General features: G+C 51.6%; 1 protein-coding gene across 4 annotated transcripts in view; it reads left to right on the top strand.

The window, feature by feature from the left end:
* The window catches only part of COLQ (collagen like tail subunit of asymmetric acetylcholinesterase), a 53,877-nt gene that overhangs the window by 5,158 nt on the left and 25,891 nt on the right, over window positions 1-22,828 (top strand). For 2 of the 4 annotated variants that reach the window (XM_072944826.1, XM_072944950.1), the window contains exons 2-3: window positions 19,987-20,099; window positions 21,262-21,366. In XM_072944826.1, coding sequence (XP_072800927.1) covers window positions 19,987-20,099; window positions 21,262-21,366 — 218 coding nt within the window. Of the gene's footprint in view, window positions 1-14,642; window positions 14,926-19,986; window positions 20,100-21,032; window positions 21,191-21,261; window positions 21,367-22,828 lie in introns of those variants that run through there. The other 2 variants (XM_072944999.1, XM_072944882.1) reach the window with 2 other exon arrangements.

The raw sequence follows: 22,828 nt of genomic DNA, 5'->3' as shown, positions 1-22,828 counted from the left end.
TAAGAGTCTCACAGGATTGCTGTGAGCGTGTATTCATTCAGCAAACACTCAAAGTCCCAACTCTGTACCTGGAACCAGGATGCAGCAGTGAGCAGACGAAAGCATCTCGCCCATGTGGATTTCCTGTCATCACCCTGAGAAGAGCCCGGTAGGCCAGAGGGGCGAAAAGACCCCTGCAGCGGAGCCAAAGCTCAAGAACCAGCTGCCCGGGAGCCCAGGTCAGCCTTCATGTTGATGGAAAAAGAAGAGACAGAGAGAGAGAAAAAGTTTTTAATTGCCTTAGTTGCTAACATTTAAGAATCAAGTGATTTGACATTAAAAAAAATGTATTTATGATGTCTCTTAAAAACCCAAAAGCTCTTAAAAAGCAGGACAATCTGGCAGTCCTGGCCCACATCCTGATACCGCGATGACTGTTTGGAACAGAGCGGCTCCAAGTCCGCACCCTCTCATCTTACGCCTGGACTGCCTTGCTTGTGACCACTGCCTGTCTAGCCTGATCTGCACAGGTGGCTTTTGGCATCTGGGGCTGGAAGCCGTGCTGGTTTGGACTCAGCCTCCTTCTTTAGCAGTCTCGGGCATTTCCCCAGAATTCCCGAGCTCTGCAAAGCTTAGGTGGACAGTTAATGTTCTAGATCAGTGGTTCTCAACTACAGCACTGGTTCTCTGCCCTGGAGACACACGAGAATCCTCTGGGATGCTTTACAGGAGCCCAGTGTCTAAGCTGAACAGACCAAGGACATCAGAATCTCTGGGGCAAGGGGCCGGGCACTGGGAGTGTGTAAGGTTCTCCAGGATTCTAATGTCTAGCCTTGGTTAACCATTGCAGCCAGCACCAGAATCACCCGGAAGGTTTGTAAAAACACACACTGCTGGCCCACCCCCGGAATTTCTGATTCAGTGGGTCTGGGGTAGGGCCCAGGGTTTGCTTTTTTTTTCCTTTTCCATTATAGGTTATTACAAGAAATTGAATATAGTTCCCTGTGCTATACAGTAGGACCTTGTTGTTTATCTATCTTATATATAGTAATCTGTATCTGCTAATCCCAGATTCCTAATTTATCCCTCTCCCTTTTCCTCTTTGGTAACAGTAAGTTTGTTTTCTATGTCTCTGAGTCTGTTTCTGTTTTGTAAATAAGTTCAGTTGTCTCATTTTTTAAGATTCTACATGTAAATGATATCATATAATATTTGTCTTTCTCTGCCTGACTTACTTCACTTGGTATGATAATCTCCAGGTCCATCCATGTTGCTGCAAGTGGCATTATTTCATTCTTTTTCACGGTTGAGTAATATTCCTGTGTGTGTGTGTGTGTGTGTGTGTGTGTGTGACATCTTCTTTATCCAGTCATCTGTCGGTGGACACTTAGGTTGTTTCCATGTCTCGACTATTGTAAACAGGGCTGCTGTGAACACTGGGGTGCATGTGGTCTTTTTGAATTAGAGTTTCCTCCAGATATATGCTCAGGACTGGGATTGCTGGGTCATATGGTAACTGTTTTTAGTTTTTTAAGGAAACTCCATGTTGGTCTCCATAGTGGCTGCATCAATCTACATTCCCACCAGCAGTGTAGGAGGGTTCCCTTTTCTCCACAGCCTCTCCAGCATTTGTCATTTATAGACTTTTTAATGGTGGCCATTCTGACTGGTGTGAGGTGATACCTCATTGGGTTTGGATTTGCATTTCTCTGATAATTGAGTTTGCATTTCTGTAAGATCCCAGCTGCTGCTGAAGCAGCGGGTCCATGGGCCACACTTTGAGGACCACTGCTCGAGTCTGTATCCTGAGTTTCTGTGTTAGTTTCCTGTGGCCACTCAGTGGTCACATGACCTCCTTCTGTATCAGTCTCTTTCTTCCTCTCTCTTATAAGGACATTTGTGATTACACGTAGGACCCACCTGGATAATCTCCCCTAAACTTCTTGATTTCATCACACTTGCAAAGCTCCTTTTGTCAAATAAGGTAACCTTTACGGATTCCAGGAATTAGGGTGTGAACCTCCTTGGGGGCCATTATTCAGTGTCCCACAGTTGCCTTTCCCACTGGGTAAAGTGTCCCACGAGTGCTCCCTTGAAGTGATGTCAGGATCAAAGGCACAGGCAAGTATACTGTCATCATTTGGATCCCTTCCCGGAGCAGACCTTGAGACAAGGATTGGGGCGCAAGTGGTGTGTTTGGGAGGCGATTCCAGTAGGGCACTGGGAAGGATGTGAGGCCGATCTGGCTGCAACATCTGTCACCCCGTTGATCGCCAGGGTTGATTCGGCTGATCTCGCTGGCTGGGTGTGTGTCCCCTTCCTCCCTCACTGCTCCATGAAGCTGTGCGCTCCGTGGAAGAGGATGACCATCCCCAACAGAGGAGGACCGCTGTTCTCGGTCAAGGGCATACAGATGGCTGTGCTCCCCTGCTAGAACCTCCAAACAAGCTCTCAAGGTCCAGTAGGGCACTAGGAAACCGAGACAGGGAAGGGAGACCACCAGTCCTGGGGTCGGGGGGCTGGGGGCTCATGAGTAGATTCTTGCTGTGGGCAGCCGGCCCCAGATCCACTCGGGACCCCAGGGAGACGGGGGCTGGGATACTGACCCCCAGCTCCAGGGGCGTCCCTGCCCCCAGCAACTTCCTCGGACGTGGTGTCTGTGGCTGGAGCTGGAAGCCCGCAGGGCCTGCGGGATGCTGAGGGTACGGGTTGGGGTGGGGGAGGAGCAGCGCATCCACTGTAGATGCGCTGAGGGAGCGGCCGTGGTTCCGCTGGCCCTGCTGCAGCTGCGTGCCCGCCGCGCCTCCCGGGCAGTGGCAGCTACAGCTCAGCACACCCGGAGCTGCAGTCCGGTTGCTCAGGGAGCCCCACGAACACCAGTAAAGCACCTTGCATGGAGCACTGTTTATTTGCTAGACTCTTTATGTACCCGACTTCTAATCTTCACAACAGTTTCGCAAGACATCAGTACCCGCATTTTACCAAAGAGGGAACTGACATTCAGAGAGGTGCAGTCACTTACCTGAGGTCACATAGTGCCAGGGCCAAATTTCTAAATCAGGACTTTCTGAGCCCCAGATTGTTGTAGAGGCAGAAAAGCCTAGTGGTTCAGAGTAGGACATCTAGTGCCACGCTGCCTGGGTCCAAATCTTGTGTTTCCCTTAGCTGTGTGATGCTAGGCAAGCAAATCGCCCGCTCAGTGCCTCAGTTTCCCTGCCGGTGAAATGGGGCTAAAAGAAGGATTTCACTCATAGTGCAGTTGTGAAGATTAAGTGGGCTCATTATGAACATAAAGGACTTTGAAAAGTGCCTGGTGTGCAACGTGTAAACTTTTTCTCTGATTATTTCCAGAACCCGACAGTGTCTCTACACACGCCAAGAAGTCATGATTTCCCCTAAGGTGCCTTTGTGGCAAAAGGCAAAAGTCCCCAATACAATCCAAACAGTAGCTTTTTGCTTAAAATTTCCAGTGGGTTAAGGCCAGAAGAGAGGCCCCGCTTTGACCTGTTTTGCATTTGTGAACCAGTCCCCAAAGCAGGGACCTGTGGACCAGGGAAGGAGGCTCTTACCGTGGTGACCGGCTTCCCCAGATGACTCTAAAATTACACCTGGCCCTGTTCCATCTCCTGCCCGCTGGGAGCGGTCAGCTCCATTCAAGCCTGCACTTAGGTCTCCACGGCGACCAACATAAGCACAAGCGGGGACTGTACTGGGAGCCGCGACAGCTGCGGGGGGCCTGGTGGCTGCTGAGGGCTGTGCACTGCGAACCAGCTGAGGTCTGAGAAAAGCAGGAAAGGAGACCAGGGGTTGGACAGGCCTCCCCCCACCCCCCGGGCCTCCCTGCCACGTTCCCCACGTGTCCTGCGGCCCCTCACTGGGCCTTCTTGATCACTTTCTGGGAAGTCTGGAGAAAGAAAGCCAGGAGCTTTCCTGCTGCAGCTGGGAGTCCTCTCTTGGGACACACGCTGCGAGAGGGACCTTCCAGGGGTCTCAGACCTGGCACGGGGGTCTCGGGGCCCAGGAGGGTGAGGGATGGGGTGACGGTGCCCATCCTGCCTGTGGAGGCCTACCTGCCCGACTGGGGCTTTTTTACTTTCCTGGGACTCCGGGTTTGTTCAAGTGTTTGGACTTGTCCCCTCTATAAGGGGCCTGTGGGTGGGGGCGGGGGTCGTTATCATTGAGTTGAAACTGGGCCGCCCTTTGTGCCCAAACAGAACTGGCTCAGTGTCTGAGATCATCTGTTCTAAGGTGAACCCCACAGGTGGGCCCCCCAAAGGCCTCCAGATTCTCTGTGGTCATCCAGAAACCAAACTGTCTGCTGTGGAGACTAGTGGTCAGGATTTAGGGGGCTCCAGGCCAGGACAGCCCTTTCCCTCTTGTCTGTCTCCCTAAGAGCTGTATCAGGCAGGTGACTGTGGGCAAAGTTCACGGTTGGGAAGGCGAGCGTCCTGAGGGTCAGGGGCCACGGGTAGGGGTGGCACCTGCCTGTGAAGGGGCACTGGGAGGCTGATAGGCTGTCTGGATGATTCGGGCCCTGAAAGGGCTTTCCCCAAACTGTCTGAGCAAATGGTTTCTTTTCTTTTCTTCCTTCAATAATCTGAGTCGATGGGACAGCCCTGAAAGTCAGAGGACACCTGCCTGACCGCCGTGGGGTTGCTGCTCAGTGTCTCCTGCCCAGGTCCCACCAGAAGGTGGTGGAGGACAGTGAGCCAGCAGGCTTGTCCGCTTGCCTGTTTCCGGTTCTCTAAGAGGCTCAGGCCCTGAGGTGGACCTCGGGGAACCTGGTCACCTTTCTGGCCTGCTGTTGACTTGGGGACACGTGTAGCATTGGGCCAGCCATGCACTCTCTGGGAGACTCAGTTTCCCCATCTGTAGAGCGCAGGGCTGGGCCAGATTCCAAAGAGCCTCTGAGCCGTAGACTTGCTCTGACTTTTTGGCTAATGAGTTGCTTGCTAATTTACAGAATCGGCTCCTCTGCAAAGAAGGGGTCTTGCCTCGTGCTCCTCTCCCGAGCACTGGCACCTGAGAGCCCACAGCGCAGGAGGAAGAGGCACACGCCGCACGTTCAGACAGCTCTGGGCTTGAGTGGCAGCCTCGTGACCCACTAGCCGAGTGAGCCTGGCCAAGTGGTCTTAGCACCTCAGTTTCTACCTCTGTAAAGTGGGGATGAGAGAGCCTGCCTCGTCAGATGGCAGTGTAACAGCACAGAGCTCTGTGCGGCACCTGGAACACAGGCATGTTCTCAGTTATGGGTTCTTCCGAATGCGGTGAGACAGCTGGAGTCCGGGCTGCCTGCCTCCCGCTGGGGTGCTTCCTTCCTACTATAGTAGAAATTTTGGTAGAAACTACTCAGGAATGGTTGTGCCTTGAGATGGCGACACCAGACCTCGAGGACCTGGAAAGCACAGGCTCACACCTGAGGACGGTGCCTCAGCTCCAGAGCGCTCAGCTGCACCCGCAGGCGCCCCTCCCAGGCAGGGGAGCTCCCAAGGAGCTCCCTCCCCCCGCTCCGGGGCACTCCATCCGGAGGGCGTCCCCTCCCCCAGGTTGGAAATTGCACAACCATGCAGGGACCCGACTGGTGAGACAAGCCACTTCCCGTATCTAATTCATCTGTGTCAGGAGAACGGGCTCTCTGTCCACACCGCATCTGCCTCATATGAAATGACAGTCTTGCCCCCTTCAAAGTGGACAGCGATGCCAAGTCACCAGGCCTGCCAGCGTGGGTCCTCCCAGGAGATCGGAGGCAGATTATTAAACATGGAGATTTCAGATGGAATGCCAGCCGGTGGCGGCTGACTTGACAAACATGCTCAGTTTTGCGGCCTTATACCCGTCTGCTGCCACTTTGCATTTTGTTCCTTTTTTTCCCTAAATGAGGCAATAAAATCCATTTGAATGGATTCAGATTATTCTATTATTATGTTTAAATCTGTCTCTGTCTCTAAACAGAGATTACTTATGAGTCTTACTTGAAATATATAGCTTTTGATACACTTCCCAACAATCGAACGACCAATTTTTATTGCGCCGCCTACTGTGTATTTAGGTTTTATATTGAACAAGAAGATTCATAAGACAAACTTACACAAGGAGCCCATCATCTGTTTGTGACATTAAAATAACAAATGAAACAGTCAATGGAAGTGAAGTGAGTCACCCTCGTGGTGTCCGGGGTGCAGTTTGTATGAACGGAGCAATGAGGATAAGAACACAGCTGATCTGGGTTCAGTCCCAACCCCGCTGCTTACCTGGACACTTCTTCAAGCCTCAGTGTACTTACCTGTCAAGTGGAGAAAATATTACAGCCCTGACGGCTGTTGGAGCCAGTGCTCAGCACGTGTGAAATATCTTCTGGAAAACAAGCAGACAAACTTACATCTTACACCAGAATAAATCACAAATGAATTAAGATTTAAATATAAAGTATGAAATTATAAACTTACTAGAAGAAATCTTGGGGGATTTGGGGAGTAACTTTAGTGTAGGGGGAAGACCCAGAAGCTATAAAAAAAAAGTCTTCTACAATTAGTTCTATTACATAAAAAGATAGACTTTGTATGTGGGAAAAACAATTAAAAAGAAAAAAACAATGTAAAAAGGCCAAAACAAACTGGGGAAAATATTTGCAAGTCATATCATAAAATATTGCTTTGTGTGTAAGTGTGTGTAAATATATATATATACACACACACACACACATACACATGCATACATATATATTTTTTTTGATAAGGGAAGATCAACAACCTAATGGAAAAGTGGAAAAAATACACATGGCTTTAAAACTTGTGGCAATACCCCCCGCTTCATTCACCATAAGAGAAATGCAAATTAAGAGGAGCATACTGACATACCATTTTTCATATGTCAGATGGGTGAAATTCAAAAGATCTGACGTCATGAGTGCTGACAAGGGTGTGTGAAAACAGATATGCTCATCCGTCCTCTGCTTGTGGGACAGAATGTGGGTTGCTGGAGACTGTGGAGGTAAATTAGGCAGCCTGTGTAAAAACTGCAAACGCACCCACTCTTTGACCCAGCAGTTCTATTCAAGAACTCGTCCAGCGGGCCCACTTACCAACATGCACGAAGATGCATGTAGAAGGTTATTGCATGGTATCGTTGTTGGTATCAGCAAGTGTTTGCAGATCACCCAAATGCACATCAGTGCAGGGCAGGGTGAACAAATTATGGTTCTTATAAGTGAAGGAATATTATGCAGCCATAGCAAGGAATGTGGTTGCATTGTCTGTAGTAATACAGAAGAAGCTCTTAGAAATACTGTGAAGGAATCAAGAGAGAGAATCACAGGTCTACTATTTCGTTACAAGTAATAGTAAGAGCAAGAGGAGAAAATGTACCTACCTGTTTGCTTCTGTGTACGTAGAATCTTTACGGAAGATTACACAGGAGATTAATTGATAATAAATCATTGGAACTGGGACAGGGGTAGGAGAGTTTTCATGCTCTCCCATGTATGCTTTTTGAATTTTGAATCACATGAAGGTATTCCCTATTTTAAACAATTAAACAAAATCCCATATATGCACACAAAGCAGTCTCTCATCTGGAGCACAGGGTGGGATTTTTCTGTCTTTAAAAGTCTGTTTTAAAAGACCCAAGTTAGCAGTGGGAATGGGGATCTCAGAATTTCCCGAATGGTGGAATCACACAATTTTTAGCACTGCTTAGAATGTCTAAGGGTCGTCTTGCCAGCTTGTTCACTCGAGAAGCTCTGTGGCTCAGTTGAGTCCAAAGGGGTCAGCCCAAGATCCCCCACTTTCTGGAATACAGGGATTTGAGTGACTCATGAGACCACTGGGTGGAAATGTACCACTGGGTGGAAATGTGCCAATGGGCAGCCAGAGCTCCCAGGGACCACCTGCCATGGACCTGGGATAACAGTTACCAGAGGCGGTGGGCAGGGATGGGGGCTCTAGGGAAAGGGTTAAGGGAGCCACGTGGTTTTGAATCACAAGTAATCAGAGCGCTGAAATGTCATCATGAAAAAATGAAGGCATGGAAACGTAGCTGGTGGAAACTCAGGGTCTTTCCACCTGGCCCCAGTTGTCAGCGCATGTTGGCAACAGCCAGCCTCTGGGCCCAGTGCAGTTGGAGGAGTCTGTCTCTGTCCTGGCTAGATCTCCCAAATAACTCTAGAAACCTGGCCTCCCTCCTCAAGCCAAAGCAGAAGATGTAACAGGACTTGCTGATTTATCCCGGCCGCTGTAATCAAATTCAGAGCCAAGGCGCAGCCAGCCTGGGGGAGCTTTCTTGATGTTCCCTTGGCTCCTAATAACATTGCCTCACCCTTCCTCTCTATTACCACATGCCATTTGGTCAAATTAGAACTTGAACTCAGAAAAGCAGATGCCTTCCTTCAGATAAGGTCCAAAAAAATTCCCTGGTGGGAGGAAAGGGAGATGAGTTTGTCTCCTTGAATCTGTACACAAAGGAGTCAATTTTTTTTAATTGAAGTTTTGTTGATTTACAGTGTTGTGTTAATTTCTGATGTATAGCATAGTGATTCAGTTTTACATTTATATACAAATATTTTTTCATTATAGGCTATTACAAGATATTGAATATAGTTCCCTGTGCTATACAGAAGAACCTTGCTGTTTATCTGTTTTATATATGCTGATCCCAAAGTCCCAATTTATCCCTCCACCTCCTCCCATTTCCCCCCTGATAAGTTTGTTCTCAATGTCTGTGATTCTGTCTCTGTTTGATAAGTAAGTTCATTTGTGTCATTTTTTTAGGTTCCACATATAAGTGATATCATATGGTATTTTTCTTTCTCTTTCTGGCTTACTTCACTTAGAATAATGATCTCTAGGTCCATCCATGTTGCTGCAAGTGGTATTATTTCATTCTTTTTATGGCTGAGTAGTATTCCATTGTATAAATGTACCACAGCTTCTTTATCCAGTCACCTGTTGATGGACATTTAGGTTTCTTCCTTGTCTTGGCTATTGTAAATAGTATTGCTGTGAACATTGGGGAGCAGTTGTCTTTTCGAAGTAGCATTTTCTCTGGATGTATGCCCAGAAGTGGGCTGGCTGGATCGTAGGCTAACTCTATTTTCAGTTTTTAAAGGAATCTTCATACAGTTTTCCATAGCGGTTGCACCAAATACATTTCCACCAGCAGTCTAGGAGGGTCAAGGGAGTCACTTTTGATATGTGACTTACTATAAAATAATGGCCAGTGTGAGGTGGTTTTCCTTCATCCTTGTAGCCTGGGGAGCCTGGGGAGCCTGGGGAGTGTGGCGTCTGTATTGTCGGGGAAGGGTGCAGAAGAGAACGTCTGTCTCCTGTCCTTCCTGGGGGTTCAGTTCCTTGCTCTGAGTGCAGACAGGCTCCTCCAGATGGCGCTGGTGTCCTGGCTCCTCGCAGCCCCTAGATGTTCACTAGCAAGGGCGCCGGACCCACCCACCGCGATCCTAACCCTGTGGAGGTATCTTCTGGTTCTCTGTTGCCTACCTACATTTTTACATTTTATTTTATTATGAAAAATCCCAAGCATTCAAACAAGTGGGAAGAATTGCCCAGGGAGCACCAGATACCCCCGGTTACGGGCTGGCTTGCGTCTCACCCTCACCCCCAATGTGCATGTTGAAATCCCAACCCCCATGACCTCAGCATGTGACTGTATTTGGACACAGGCCTTTAAAGAGGTGATTAAGGTTACAGAGGCCATACGGGTGGCTCTGGTCCAATAGGACTGGTGTCCTTACAAGTAGAGGAGATTTGGGCACACAAAGAGACAGCAGGGACGCTGGGAAAGAGGAAAGGTCACGTGAGGACACAGGGAGAGGGCAGGCATCCGCAAGCCAAGGAGGGACGTCCCGGAAGAAACCAAGCCTCCTGACACCTTCACCTTGGACGTCTAGCTTCCCAAACTGTGCAAAACAAATTCCTGTTGTTTAACCACCAGGGTGCTTGGCTGTGGCAGCCTTGCAGACAAATGCACCCACCACGTAGATGTTGCAGATTCTGCAAATGTTATCATTTTTGTGGTGTTTACTCCATCCCCTGTGTGTTTATCCATCTTATTTTTTTGATGGATTTCAAAATGAGTTGCAGATCCTTTGCCCTCTTTGAAGAGTAGACTATTCAACAGAGAAGGTAAATGACCGAACCCTCCCTGTGGCCGGGAGAGTCAGGGAAGCCACTCGGACTGACAACTCATTTATGAACCAGTGAACTAGGATCAAAAGATCAGTCATCGTGAGGTTTGATTAGCAAGACGTGGAACCGGGTATTGGAAACGCCTCCAAGCCCATCTGGCTGGGACGACACCTGCTGTTTTTTCTGAGTCCCTGCCCATTCTCTCTGGATGGAGTTGGGGGCGTGGGGCGAGTCACCATGTTGTGCTGGTCACCAAATCTTCAGAAGTCCCCAGGGTCAGATGTCAGGATTCAATCGATATCTTCAATGCAAGACACCTGGCCAACCACCTGCTGGCTGTGTGTGACCTCAGGCGCCTCCATGGATCTCTGAGCCTCATCTGAAGACAAAAGTGATGGTCCAGGCACACACCTTGCGTGGTGATTTGGGGAACAGAGAAGGGCCCTGGGTGCTCACGGACGTTCCATGGTTGACACCTCACTCACGGGCTAGGGTGATGCTATCTGCTGTGACAGAGAAGCACCAGCATTTCCAAGACTTAGTCTAATCGAAACGTATCCCCTGCTCACCCAAGAGTCCAGTGTCCTTGGTTGGGGGTGGCCGGCCTCCCCCTGGCGTCCAGGCATGCAGGCCCTGCCTGTCCTGGCAGAACCATTGGTGAGAAGAGTCACAGTCCCACGACCCCAGTCCCCACACCGAGGGGGCCTGGCAGTGCGGCCACTTCTCAGGGGTAGGTCTGGCCGGTGGGGTCAAACATCTTGGGGGGAATACAGCCCCAACTCTGAAGAGGTCCTGGGATGTGAAGTCAGTGGCTGGGGGTTAGGAGCGGGTGCCAGGGAAGGGCCGGGTCCACAAGAGCAGTGAGAAGAGTGGGGGTGGGGGAGCAGTCTGACACGGGTACCCCCCCCAGGGGCTGGGGAAACGGCCACCAGCAGGGCGTCTTCTCCCAGGGCTGGGCCAGAGTCCTGCAGAACTCGGACCCCGACTGTTCTAGCTGTGTGGCCTGCACAAGGTGACCCGGCTTCTCCTAGAGCTCTTTTCTCCTCTGGGAATGGAGGATGACTGCTGGGAGGGTTCAACAATGTTAATAATTCAGTAATGCCAAGTCCAGCGTTGTCTTTGTTGCATGACGAGGACTTGGCGAGACCAGGGCCAGCAAAGACGCAGCGCAGCTGCCACACCCGCCTCTCCTCTCAGGGAGGCAATTACCAGTAAGGCATGACCCTTTCCTCAGGGTCCTCCTTTACACAGCATCCCAGGAAATCTGTATCAGTCGGCTGGAGTTAGCAGATGAGAAGAGATCTCTGCCCTCCAGAGGCTAGACTGTGGGTGCATTCACCCCACATCCTGCAGCACAGCAAGGGCTCCGCACGAGCAACTGCTCAGTAAAGGCTTGGGAGCTCAAGTCGAATCCGTGTCAGGGCTCCCCCGTGTGCAAAACATGGGTTCTGTGTCAAAGAGAAGATGGTTCTGATGCTTGTTGAAAGGACAGGGAAGTCTTTGAAGCAGACTATGTCCCCGGGAGGCAGGACGGTCTCAGTAGGGGAGGCTGAGCTCAGTTCTGAATGAAACAGAACAAGTGGGGATTTATAGTCAAGGAGCAGGTTGGGGAGGGGGTGTCAGTGGTTGGAAAATCACCAAGAGGAGACATCAAGGGTAGGGGATCTTGCTAAAGCCTCTTAGCAGGACTCCAGCTGAAGGCAGGCCAGGGTGATCAGATACCAGGGGTGGGGATTCTCTCTAAATCGACTTAGTGGGTTCTTGCTAAAACTCGACTCAGCAAGGCTGTCACGGAAGCCCGAGGTCGAGGCCTGGTTGAGAGCCTGACCAAACTCAGGCCAAGGACAGGGTGTCTGGCAGTGAGAAGGCTGAACCCAGATCCTCCAGCCTGCTTCTCTGCCCACCCAGGTTTGGGGGTGGGACAGCAGACCCAGGCGCCCGGGGCTGGCGGGACCCGGGGCTCTGCCCCCAAATGTGCACTGGGACCCTGGCTCCTTTGGAAGGACGCCGAGTTATCCAGGCCACACAAGTTCTCTGGGCCGCAAGGGCAGGAGACACAGCAGGAAGATGTAAAGCAGACTCTGCTTTGTTGGGGCAGCAGGAACCAGGCCTGCGCATGGCCGCAGCGGGGACAGGCGCTCTGGCCCAGTGCCCGGGAGGCAGTATTCCAGAAGTGGTCTTCTGGCCTGGGTGATAAATCCCAGAGCCGCAATTAAGACAAAATACTGTGAATATGACACCCGCTGATGGCTGCAGGAAGGGCTCGGAAACCTTTGTTATCAATTAGATTCTGCAGGCAGCCCTGCTGTGGCGAGCCGGTGCTGGGCCCAGGATGGGCAGCCCGGTGGGCCGGCTGCCTGGAGGGCAGGAATCACTCTCAGGGGAGTGGGAGTGGTCCTCCATCCCGGTCCAGCACCCTCATGAAGGACCATTGCGTCTCGGGTGTCACCACCCCTGGAAGAAGCTGTGGCTGGAAAGGAAGGGCTCAGAGCTCATGTGGTCCAATGCTCCCATTTTACATTTGGGAACACCGAGGCCCAGCGTGGAAGTGAATTGTTCAAGGTCACACAGCAGGTTACTGGCCGCACCGGGGCTGGAGGCCAGCACGCTTGGCTGAAGGGGTGGTTAAGGAGTGAGCTCACATCCAGGCTTTTGACTTCAGGAAATCCAACTGTTCGTTGGGGAGACAGAGACAGAGAGTGAGACAAAGTTAGAGATAGGGAGGCAGAGAGATGGAGGATGGGCCTGGGGCAGGAAAGAGAATGGCAGAAGGAGAAACAGAAAAGAGAGACAGCCTGAGACACTGGGTTCGGAGCAACGATTCAGATGCCTGCAGGGTTGCACAGGACCTCTGCCATCATCTGGTCAGTCCCCTTCATTTTGACAATAATGAAACAAAGTATAGCGGAGTGGTGTCTTGTGTAAACCTTTTGAGAAGAAGTTTGATGCCAGTGGTAAAAAATGGATGCTTTGGGTGCTAAAAATGGCAAAACGTCCATCTCCAAGGATCTTTGAAATGAGGCTTGAAAAATAGAGCCATAGGAACAGGACCTGGCACTGGGGTATTTCAGAAAATGTGACGCAAAAGACTTTTCTGTAATGGTCTGGGTTTCAGGACCGAGCTCTCCACGCCCCCCGCACTGTCTCCTCTGATGTCTTAGACTCTGTGTTTCTGAGAATCAAGGGAAACATCCCAGAGAAGGAGCAGAGCCTTTCCCTGCCCTCCCTTCCCCCTCCCGTTGTTGTACCAGCAGACCTTCTCTGCTTGCAAAGTGCAGCTCAAATGCCACCTCTTCCAGGAAGCTTTCCCTGATTTTTCTCACTTGTATCCCCTGCCCAACTTATACCCATCACTTTCTCCTGTAACCCACCACCAGACACCCCAGCCCCATGGTAGCCACCTTTCTTTCTCCACCTTGTGCAAGTTACCTACGGAAATGTTGATAAAAGAGCTGCTGTTCTATGCCCAGGAACTCCAAAAGCCACGACGAGCTCGCAAGATGGATTTCTCCATACCCTCCCTACAGACGAGAAAGCTGAGGCTCAGACAAAGTAAATAACTTCCTCAAGGTCAGACAGCAAGTGAGTGGCAAAACCAGGACTCCAGCCTGAGTTTGCCTGACTCCATTCCTCGACACCGAATGACTCATTCCAAGGGCGGGAGCCATGTCTGGTCATCGTGTCTTGCAGGCATTTGGTCCCCGCTCACTGTGTATTTCTGAATGAATGAGACAGTAGATGAATGAATGAATGAACGAATGAATGAATGAATACAGGAAACATCCTTTCTTTTGGAGGCTTTCGCTCAGGGGTTGGCGCACTACAGCCTGCGGGCCGGATCCAGCCTGCCTCCTGTTTTTGTAAGTGAGGTGCCATTGCAGCAGGCCACTCGCATTTCTGCCCGGGGTGTCTCGGGAAGCTCTCATGTGCAACAGCAGAGTTGCTCCAGAGGCCACGTGGCTCCTAGAGTCTAAAACACTCACTATCCGGCCCTTTCCCCAAAAAATTTGCTGACTCCCGCTGTAACTCTTGATCTTTACTAAGGTGGTTACAACAGCAGTGCTTCCTGCGAAGTACTAATGATCTTGTCTTCTATAATCTTGGTAATTGTGTGTGCGTGTGTGTGTGTGCACGCACGCCTGCTTGTGCACTGGGTGCCTACAAAGTATCAGATTGACACATGCATCTGGTATATGTCACTTAATCATTCATTTTATAAGGAGGCTCCAGCTAAAGTTTGCCCCGTGAGCCCTTTGTAAACATATAAATATATTTAAAAAATTAAATTTAGCTTTGTTGGCAGCACCTTGGCATTGACGTGGTGAAGCAACAAAGACCTTCCGTGGAGCAGAGGCAGGCTGAGTCCCCCCACACCATCCCCCTCCCGGATTCCACTCGGTTTCCTCTCAGCTGCAGGGCCATCACTATCCTGGGCTCCCAAGCTCGCCTCCCAACCCCGGGCCCTCCCCAAGGACCCATCCCTCTCCCAAGCTGCCCCCAGCACAACCTCCTGCCAGGCCACAGCGCTGCCTCCCCCGTCCTGCTCCCGGGAGCTCAGGACTGGCTTCCGGACCCCTGGCATCTGGGGCAGAAGCAACACCAGAGCAGGATTGGCCAGCTCCCACCCCAGATGCCCGGCAGGCTGGGCGCCGGGGCGCTGGGGGCGTGACGCGTCTCAGCCTGCCTCCATCCGGTGCCCCGGCCAGTCCGCCTGGGCCTGGCCCCCCGGTGACGATGACGGGCCCGGCCCTCAGCCTCACTCGCCTGCTCATGGTTTCAGGACTGCTCTGCTACTCAGCCTGCTGCCGGGGTGAGTTGAGTGAGTGAGTGTGTGCGCTGTGTGGAAAAACGGACCCTTGGAAAGCAGACTTGCTCTGGGAGCTTTCAGCAGCCTTTAAATCTGAAACTTCTCTGCTGGCGTTGGATTGCAGTGCAAAGGGGTCTGACGGAGTCTGTGAGGACCGTGGCACACACACTCGTGTGATGTGCGTGTGTGTGTGTGTGCACACTTGTGTGTGCCCCTCTTGTGACCTTGGTTCGGACTGGCCGGCTGGCAGCTGCTGCCCTCTTGGCTTCGAAGTGGCGTGGTGTTGTGCGGTCCAGGGCCACCCCTGGCTTTGGGTTGCCGAGACGCCCTCCATCTCGTTCCGGGCTGCCTGGCTTGGGTCACGTGGCCGACTGTCCCTGGGGCGAGTGTCTTCGTTGTAGGTTGTGTCCTCACCTGCCCCCCACAGGCCTGCCTGCTCCATCACATCCGTGGACTTCCAGAGAAGTGTGAACACCTTCAAGCGTTAGGATCCGAATTTGTTCTTCAAGGTGTGTGTGCTGGGAGTGGGGTGAAAGGAAAGTCGTAGGGAGCCGCCTTCCCTGGAACTCGTGAACCCAGGAGAACCAGAGAAAACCGGGCAAACTGCAGCCAGATCATGTGAGAAGGTGGCTGCAGCTGAGGCACCTAACTTGCTGTCAGAACACGATGCCGTGAGTGTGTGCCCGCGCCTGTCCTCCCCTCGGGCTCCTGCTCGTTCCACCAGGTGGCGGGGGTGGGGTGGGGGCACCGAGAAAGGAGGAGGACGTGAGGACCTGAGTGCAAGCAGCTGTGGGGTCGGAGGGAGTGGCCGCACCTGTGATTTCCCCAGCCTGCAAAGGCAGGATGTTAGGGTCGCTTTTTTCCTTCAGTGCCGCCTAATGACAATTTGACTGGCTGAGGGGGTGCCACCAGATGCAGAAGAAGGAGGCAGACCGAAAAGGCTGTCCCTAGGGCCCTGCTGATGGGCCAGTCTGTGAGTGAGAGGTCCTCATGGATGTGGTGGTGGTCCTGGGACCGGAGGGATAAAAAAGGCCTTTGGAGATGGTTTGGGCCAAACTCCTCATGGTGCAGGCGGGGACACTGAGTCTCAGCTTCAAGAAGGGAGTCACGTGGGTCACACGGTCACTTGTACCCGGACTCACACTCTTTGATCCAAGTCCCTACGTTCTGAGGGTGCGTTGGAGTGAATCACTTTCCAAGGATATGCCCAAAAGTCAAGCGGGTGCTGCATCCAAAGGCAAAGCCAGCAGCAAGCAAAGCAAAGCAAACGTTTCCCAAAAGCCTGCATGGGGCTCGGGCTTGTTTCTCCCCACGATGTGGTGCTGCACTGGCAGCACACACACACGATCTGACTTTGGTGTCTATAAATTTGGGGCAAGCAGTCCTCAAATTACAAGGCATCTACCTGGGGCTGAGCCACGTGGGGCCCCCCAGGTTTCTGCAGGCCCTGTGCGCGCGTGCTCGCACACACACGCTCGTACAATCGTTTCCATTACAAGTGAGCCCCTGGGGCTTTTCCAGGCTGGACCCAATCTTGGACATGATTCCCTGGAGGCAGCACAGTCCGGAGAGAAACCCGCAGGCCACTGGGATGACACCAAAATAGACATGTGAAGTCCTGGCTTAATGGCTGGGAGGGAGGGGCAGGGGGGAGCTGTTCACAAACACGTCCACCTGATGGAAATATTCTGAGCTGGCAGGAGCTGTAAATAAACTGGACCGGGCTAAACACAAACATCTCCAGGGAGTTGAGGGATGGGCAGAAATAGATGGTCTTCACCTGCTGAAATGAAGTGGGTCGAGGGGGGCGGAAGATGGGGGGTGAACAAGGCAGAAGCCCCAGCGGGAGGAGCAGCTGCTGGTGTGTGTCCACTGAGGGTGCTCCTGCTTCCCGAAGGAAGTGAGGGAAGGGGCTTTAAAGGAGACAGGGTCTTTCATCAGGGGTGGGCCGCGCAGGATGTAGGCTGCAGGGAGGCACGGGGGCCATAGATGGTCTGGAAACAGTCGCCACGTGCACCTGCTGGTCCCCAGGTACCCCAGCTGACCTTCCAGAATGAGCGCGAATGCCCCCTCTCCCGGGAAGCCTCCGCGCCCCTCCCAGCTGGTCATTGCCTCTTCCTCGCTTCTCTGAACTCCCTGGGGTCCCTGTTAACCTAGCAGCCTGGGCAGATGCTGTCTTGGGTTTGGGGAACCAGGCTCTGTGGACTGTTTGTCACCGAGCCAGCTCCAAGCTTGGGATAAGCCAACCGTCCCTAATGGGGCTACTTTGAACATTTTCATTTTCGGCTGTCACATGGCTGGGTGAGACGTTTCCTGCAAAGAGCAGGTCAGAACCATACATAAATGGGGGGTCCGTGTGCCACACGACCTTGAAGTGTCACAGGGAAGATTCACGCCTTTTCTGATGACCTCATCCTAGAACCTAATTCTCTTTTACACCCCTCTCTGCAGAACCGCACTAGTATTAAACTGCGTTTTCTGAGGCTCCTGAGCAATGCCTGTGTTTGTTTTGGTTGGGACTTTTAGGCGGTGTTGTCTGTCATTTGAGAAAGTCCCACGCCTCACAGCGGACCCAGCCCTTGAAGCTTCCGTGTTGCCGTGTTGGCCTTGGCTGTGATCTCACACACAGGCGCAAGCCTCCGCCTGCATTGTCTCGTTTTCCCATCTGCTTCTGCCTGAACGCTTATAATCAAATATGCATATTTTTATACCTTAAATCACTTTTATGGTAAAAAGAAGTAAAAAAAGAGCTCTCTTTTATGTTACATTCAGAGCATTATGTTGATTTTGTAAATTGCATGGATGTGTTGTCTTTTACTTGTAAATTTCATTTTGGGGATAATAAAGGGGACTTTAAATAATATTTCTTACCAACGGGGCTCTTCCAGGGGCTGAGGACCACTGGCCTAGCCAGAGGGATGCGGGTCCTCGAGACACGAGGGGGTGTGTGTGTGCTCAGGGCAGTGACTCCCAGGGCGCTGGAGCTGACACATGCAGCCCCACACTAGAGCCCTCTGGGGAGCACCTATCGGTTGCCTGATGTCTGAGGAAGGTCCTGGAACACAGGGTGGAAAGGGAAGGCCAGCGCTGGCCCCTGGGGGACAAGACTGACAAGTGGGTGCAGGGCTGAGAGGCTTGAGAGGGCGGGGGGCAGCCTTTCTGCGAGGTCAGAGGCTTGAAGGCGTGGAGGCCAGGGCACATCATGAGACTAAAACTGGGAGTTGAAAAATCACAGCTTTTGGCGATGATGGATCTTACTGCTGAGAATGTTCTCGTTCAGGTGTTTGGGTGAACGTGCACCCACTTTCCCATCAGTAAGCACCTAGGAGTGGATTTCTCAGCTAAACGATGTGCCTACATTCAGGTTTAGTAGACAGTGTCGAGCAGTTTTCCAAAAAGGTTGAACCAATTTTCACTCCCACCAGCCCACGCATGAGAGATCTGGCTGTGCCACACCCTGGCAACCTTGGATGTTTTTGGTCCTTTTTGTTTTAGCCATTGTGGTGGGGGTGTGGCGGTGTCATCCGATGTTCAGCGGCCATGGGATGGACACATAGTCACACAGGGGAGCTCTAGTCAGCAGCATGAACAGCTGCAAACACAAAAAGAACCCAAGAGGTTGACATGTATGTCAAGTGCAAACATAGGCCCCAGGAGTCCTCAGGGCTGGAGGCAGGGGCGGTGGGGAGGGAGCAGTGCAGGGACCTGCGGGAGCTGACGGTGCTGCTGGGGGCCGGGCGATGCTGTGTCTGGGCCCTTGCACCCACTTCCAGGGCGCGCTCCCTGTACAGGAGTCTACTGGGCTGGACACTTAGGATCTGTGTCCTTTCTGCGAGGTGAACTTCAACACCGAACACACGCTGACATTGAACATGTGCAAGTCTCCACGTCACATCAAAGCTATAAGGATCCAGGGCCATCAGTCCACCTCTTTACACCCATGTCTTTTTTTCTTTTAATAATTGTTGGCTTTTATATTTTAAGTATTCTTTTTCATATTCTTTTTCATTATAGGTTATTACAAGGTATTGAGTATAGTTCCCTGTTCTGTACAGTAGGACCTTGTTGTTTACCTATTTTATATATAATAGCTAGTATCTGAAAATCCCCAACTCCCAGTTTATCCCTTCCTCCACTCTCCCCCCCGGTAACCATAAGTTTGTTTTCTATTTCTGTGAGTCTGTCTCTGTTTTGTAGATAAGTTCATTTGTGTCCTATTTTAGATTCCACATATAAGTGATAGCAGATGATATTTGTCTTTCTCTGTCTGACTTCACTTAGAATGACAGTCTCTAGGTGCATCCATGTTGCTGCAAATGGCATTATTTAATTACTTTTTATGGCTGAGTAGTATTCCGTCATATAAATACACCACAGCTTCTTTATCCAGTCATCTGTTGATGGGCATCTAGGTTGTTTCCATGTCTTAACTATTGTAAATAGTGCTGCTGTGAACATTGGGGTGCAGGTGTCTTTATCCAGAGTTTCCTCCAGATATATGCCCAGGAGTGAGACTGCTGGATTATATGATAACTCTATTTTTAGTTTACACTCACATCTTAAGACATTAAACTGTCGCTCTCTGGTGAGCATGGGTGACCCCGAATGTGTGTGTAGAGTCTGGAGTCAAATGCGTGTTTGAAGTCGTGGCTCTGGGTCTAATTGGCACTGCCTCCAGCCCTGGCTGCCTGCTGCTCCGAACAGTTCCTTCCAGGCACAATATCAAGGTTATTAACAGACACTGACTTCTCCCTGTTAGTTGGGGGGCACATTTTGAGTCTGTTTGAACTTTGCATTCTTTGTCCTATCTACAAAGTGAACAGTCAGCATCTGGGGAAGGAGACCTGGACCTTCTAAGGTCGCAGTGTATGCACTAGCTGCTCTCTTACTCAGAAGGTGGTGGAGGGCTACGTCAAGGAGAAGCAGGAGGTATGCTCGCATCTAACAGGCTGGAGAGCAGACGCGGACATCTGGGGTGGCATGCGGGTCTCCCCCTGGGCCCGGGGGTCACACAAAGGCCCTACTGCTGACCCGCACTAATGAGCAGTGCTTTTCTCTGAACAGCCCTTCCCGGCCTGGACCAGAAGAAGCGTGGCAGCCACAAAGCATGCTGCTTGCTGACCCCTCCTCCGCCCCCGCTCTTCCCACCACCGTTCTTCCGAGGGGGCCGAAGCCCGGTGAGTACCTCAGGGCTGGGGGCGAGAGCAGAAACCCGGGCCCCAGGCCCACCGCACAGCCCACCCGCACCTCTGCCATTTGGACACTTTGCAGTTTGGGGTGCATGTCTGTTCTCCCACTGTCTTAGACTCCCTGGGAGAAGACTCTCAGGGAACTGGACTAGGCAACGTGCCCCATCTTCTCAAAAACAATGAGGTGGATTTATGACTTTCTGGGGTCCCATTAGTGGCCCAGACCAAGAATTTCCCCTTTTGTTTTTCTTCTCCCCAAGTGAAATTTCCTTCCACAGCCTGTATCTAACTTAGACCATCTCCATGAAGCGACACATGGAATAGTCCTGTGAGGGGAAATGGAACTGGGGAAGAGGGGAAAAGGTAAGGAAAGTGCGAGATTTGGGATGCTGATGTGGAAGACAACAGGCCAGGGCCTTCCGGGGACTTGAGATGCTCAGATCTTTCCAGAAGCCTTTGGACCTCTACCATCCAGGACAGTAGCCACTGGCCCTACATGGCTATTGAGCACCTTTAACATGGTCAGTCCCAGTTGAGCTGTGCTCTGAGCATGAAATACACACTGGATGCATTTACAAGAATGTAAGATTCTCGGTAACTTTCTATGTTGAATATACATTGAAATAATAATATCTGGGATATATTGGGTAAAATAAAATACTTCTTAAAATTAATTTCACTTGTGTCCTTTTATCTTCTTAATGTGGCTACCAGAAAAATGTGAGACACAGGTGTATCACATTTTATTTCTGTTGGCCAGTGCTGCCCCGGACATTGGATAGAGGCCCCTGAATCAGCTTCCTTACACATCCCAAGTGGCCATTATGTCTCCATAGAGTGACGGTTGTACCTCTTCCCTTCCAATTCGGATCCCTTTTATTTCTTTTTCTTGTCTGATTGCTATGGCTAGGACTTCCAATACTGTGTTGAAGAGACATTATATTGCTATAATCTGTTCAAGCCAAGTTTGTCTCCAGAGCAGGTGAGAGAACAGGAACGGGGGGCCCGGAAGTCGCCTTCTTGGGATGCCCACTGAGGTGCTGGGGAACTGCCAGCCTAGGGGCTGGACTGTGGAACAGGTCTGTGTCCAGGGGTGTGACCCTTCTGTCCCCCAAGTCTGACCTGTAACCTGTGTCACTTTGCTTTGAAGCTTCTCTCCCCAGATATGAAGAATCTCATCCTGGAGCTGGAGACCACGCAGGAACCCCCATGTGTGCAAGGGTCACTCAGCTCCCCTGGGCCTCCGGGCCCCCAGGTCAGTGCATCCCCAGGACCTCTCCCCTGCCTCTGTTCAGAGCAGGGATAACCACTGGGCAGAGCTGCCCTTTCTAATGTGACATGGGGTGTTTTCCTTCCCTGGGTTGCCTCTAGTTCCAGAGACACGTGGATAGAAAACTGGTTCTTCCCGGGGTGAATTCTGCCTCCCAGCTTTCCTGTTGACTTCCTTATGTGTACAGTGGGGCTGATAGCTTCCCCTGCAATACTGGATTCTGGGGTGACCAAGTGAGGCGCTACCCAGTTGGGCATGGTTATCATATAGTTATCATCAGACAAGCATTGATGACAGTGTGACCATGGACCCCACCAGTGGATGCAGGGGTGCCTGCATTCAGGGCAGAAAAATGGAGACAACAAGGAACATGTTACCCTAAGCTTATTTGGGTCCCCAGATACCAGGCAGCCCATCTCTCCCCACCAGAGCTAAAGTAAGGGTGAGGGACAAGCAAAATGCCAGAGAAAGGATTTTCTAGGCCAGCAAAGAGTACCCTCCATCCAGAGACCCTGCCTCACAGACTCCCGCCCCTCTGGCCAGCCTGGGAGAGGGGATCCATGAAGGAGGGACGTCCCCTGGCCTGGGGTCTGGGCCTGCTTCCCATCACGGAGGACTGAGACAGACCCCTCATCCTGGAGCAAAGCCCCTGCACGAGGGACCCTGCCCGCAGCTCTTGCATCAGCTCACACGACCGCCACTGCCCACGGTGCATCTCTCTGGTCCTCAGCGCCCCAAGCCTGTTCCGGTCTTAGGCCCTTGGTGCTTGTGGCTCTGGCTGTCTGGGACCTTCTTCCCCCTGATTTTTAGTGTGACCAGCTCTCTGGTCACTCAGTGTGCACACCCCTACACAGAAACGCCTCCCCCGCCCACCCCATCTGCAGGCACCTTCCCTGTCTCTCTCCAGCCAGTGATCCGTCTTCATTCTCTGCATAGTTTTCTCCTGTTGTTAGAGTTTTCTTACCTTTGGTGCCTGATCTTTTTGGTCTACCCTCCATAAAATGTAAGCTCTGTGGCTGGGATCCGCAAACGATGATCCAGGGGTTCAACCGGCTTGTTTTTGCAATTAAATTTGATCATCTCTGGCTACGTTTGTGCTGAAGGGCAGAGTTCAGCTGTCGTGACAGCATTGCTGTATCAGAGGCAAAGCCTGAGATATTGACTCTTTGGCTCTTTATAGAAAAAGTGAACTGGCCCCTGATCTTATGAGCAGGGCAGTTGTCTCCCTTGCTCACGTGCACCCAGCCCACACCCGTGCATGGGGGGTAGAGGTTCCCCTTGCAGATTTGTTGAATGCAATGAGGAAAACAGGACCTCGGACCCTCAGTTGGTCAGAGCTGCCACAGACAGGCTGGAAAATCTGTGCAAGGACAGGGTGGGCACCAGAGGATCCCCTCTCGGGAAATTTCCATCGTCCCACCTCTCATGGTCCATGCGGACAGTGTGT

This window comes from Vicugna pacos, chromosome 1 (genome assembly GCF_048564905.1).
Source record: "Vicugna pacos chromosome 1, VicPac4, whole genome shotgun sequence".
Taxonomy (NCBI): domain Eukaryota; kingdom Metazoa; phylum Chordata; class Mammalia; order Artiodactyla; family Camelidae; genus Vicugna; species Vicugna pacos.
Note: the sequence above shows the minus strand (reverse complement) of the source record. Positions and strands in the feature narration are given on the sequence as shown.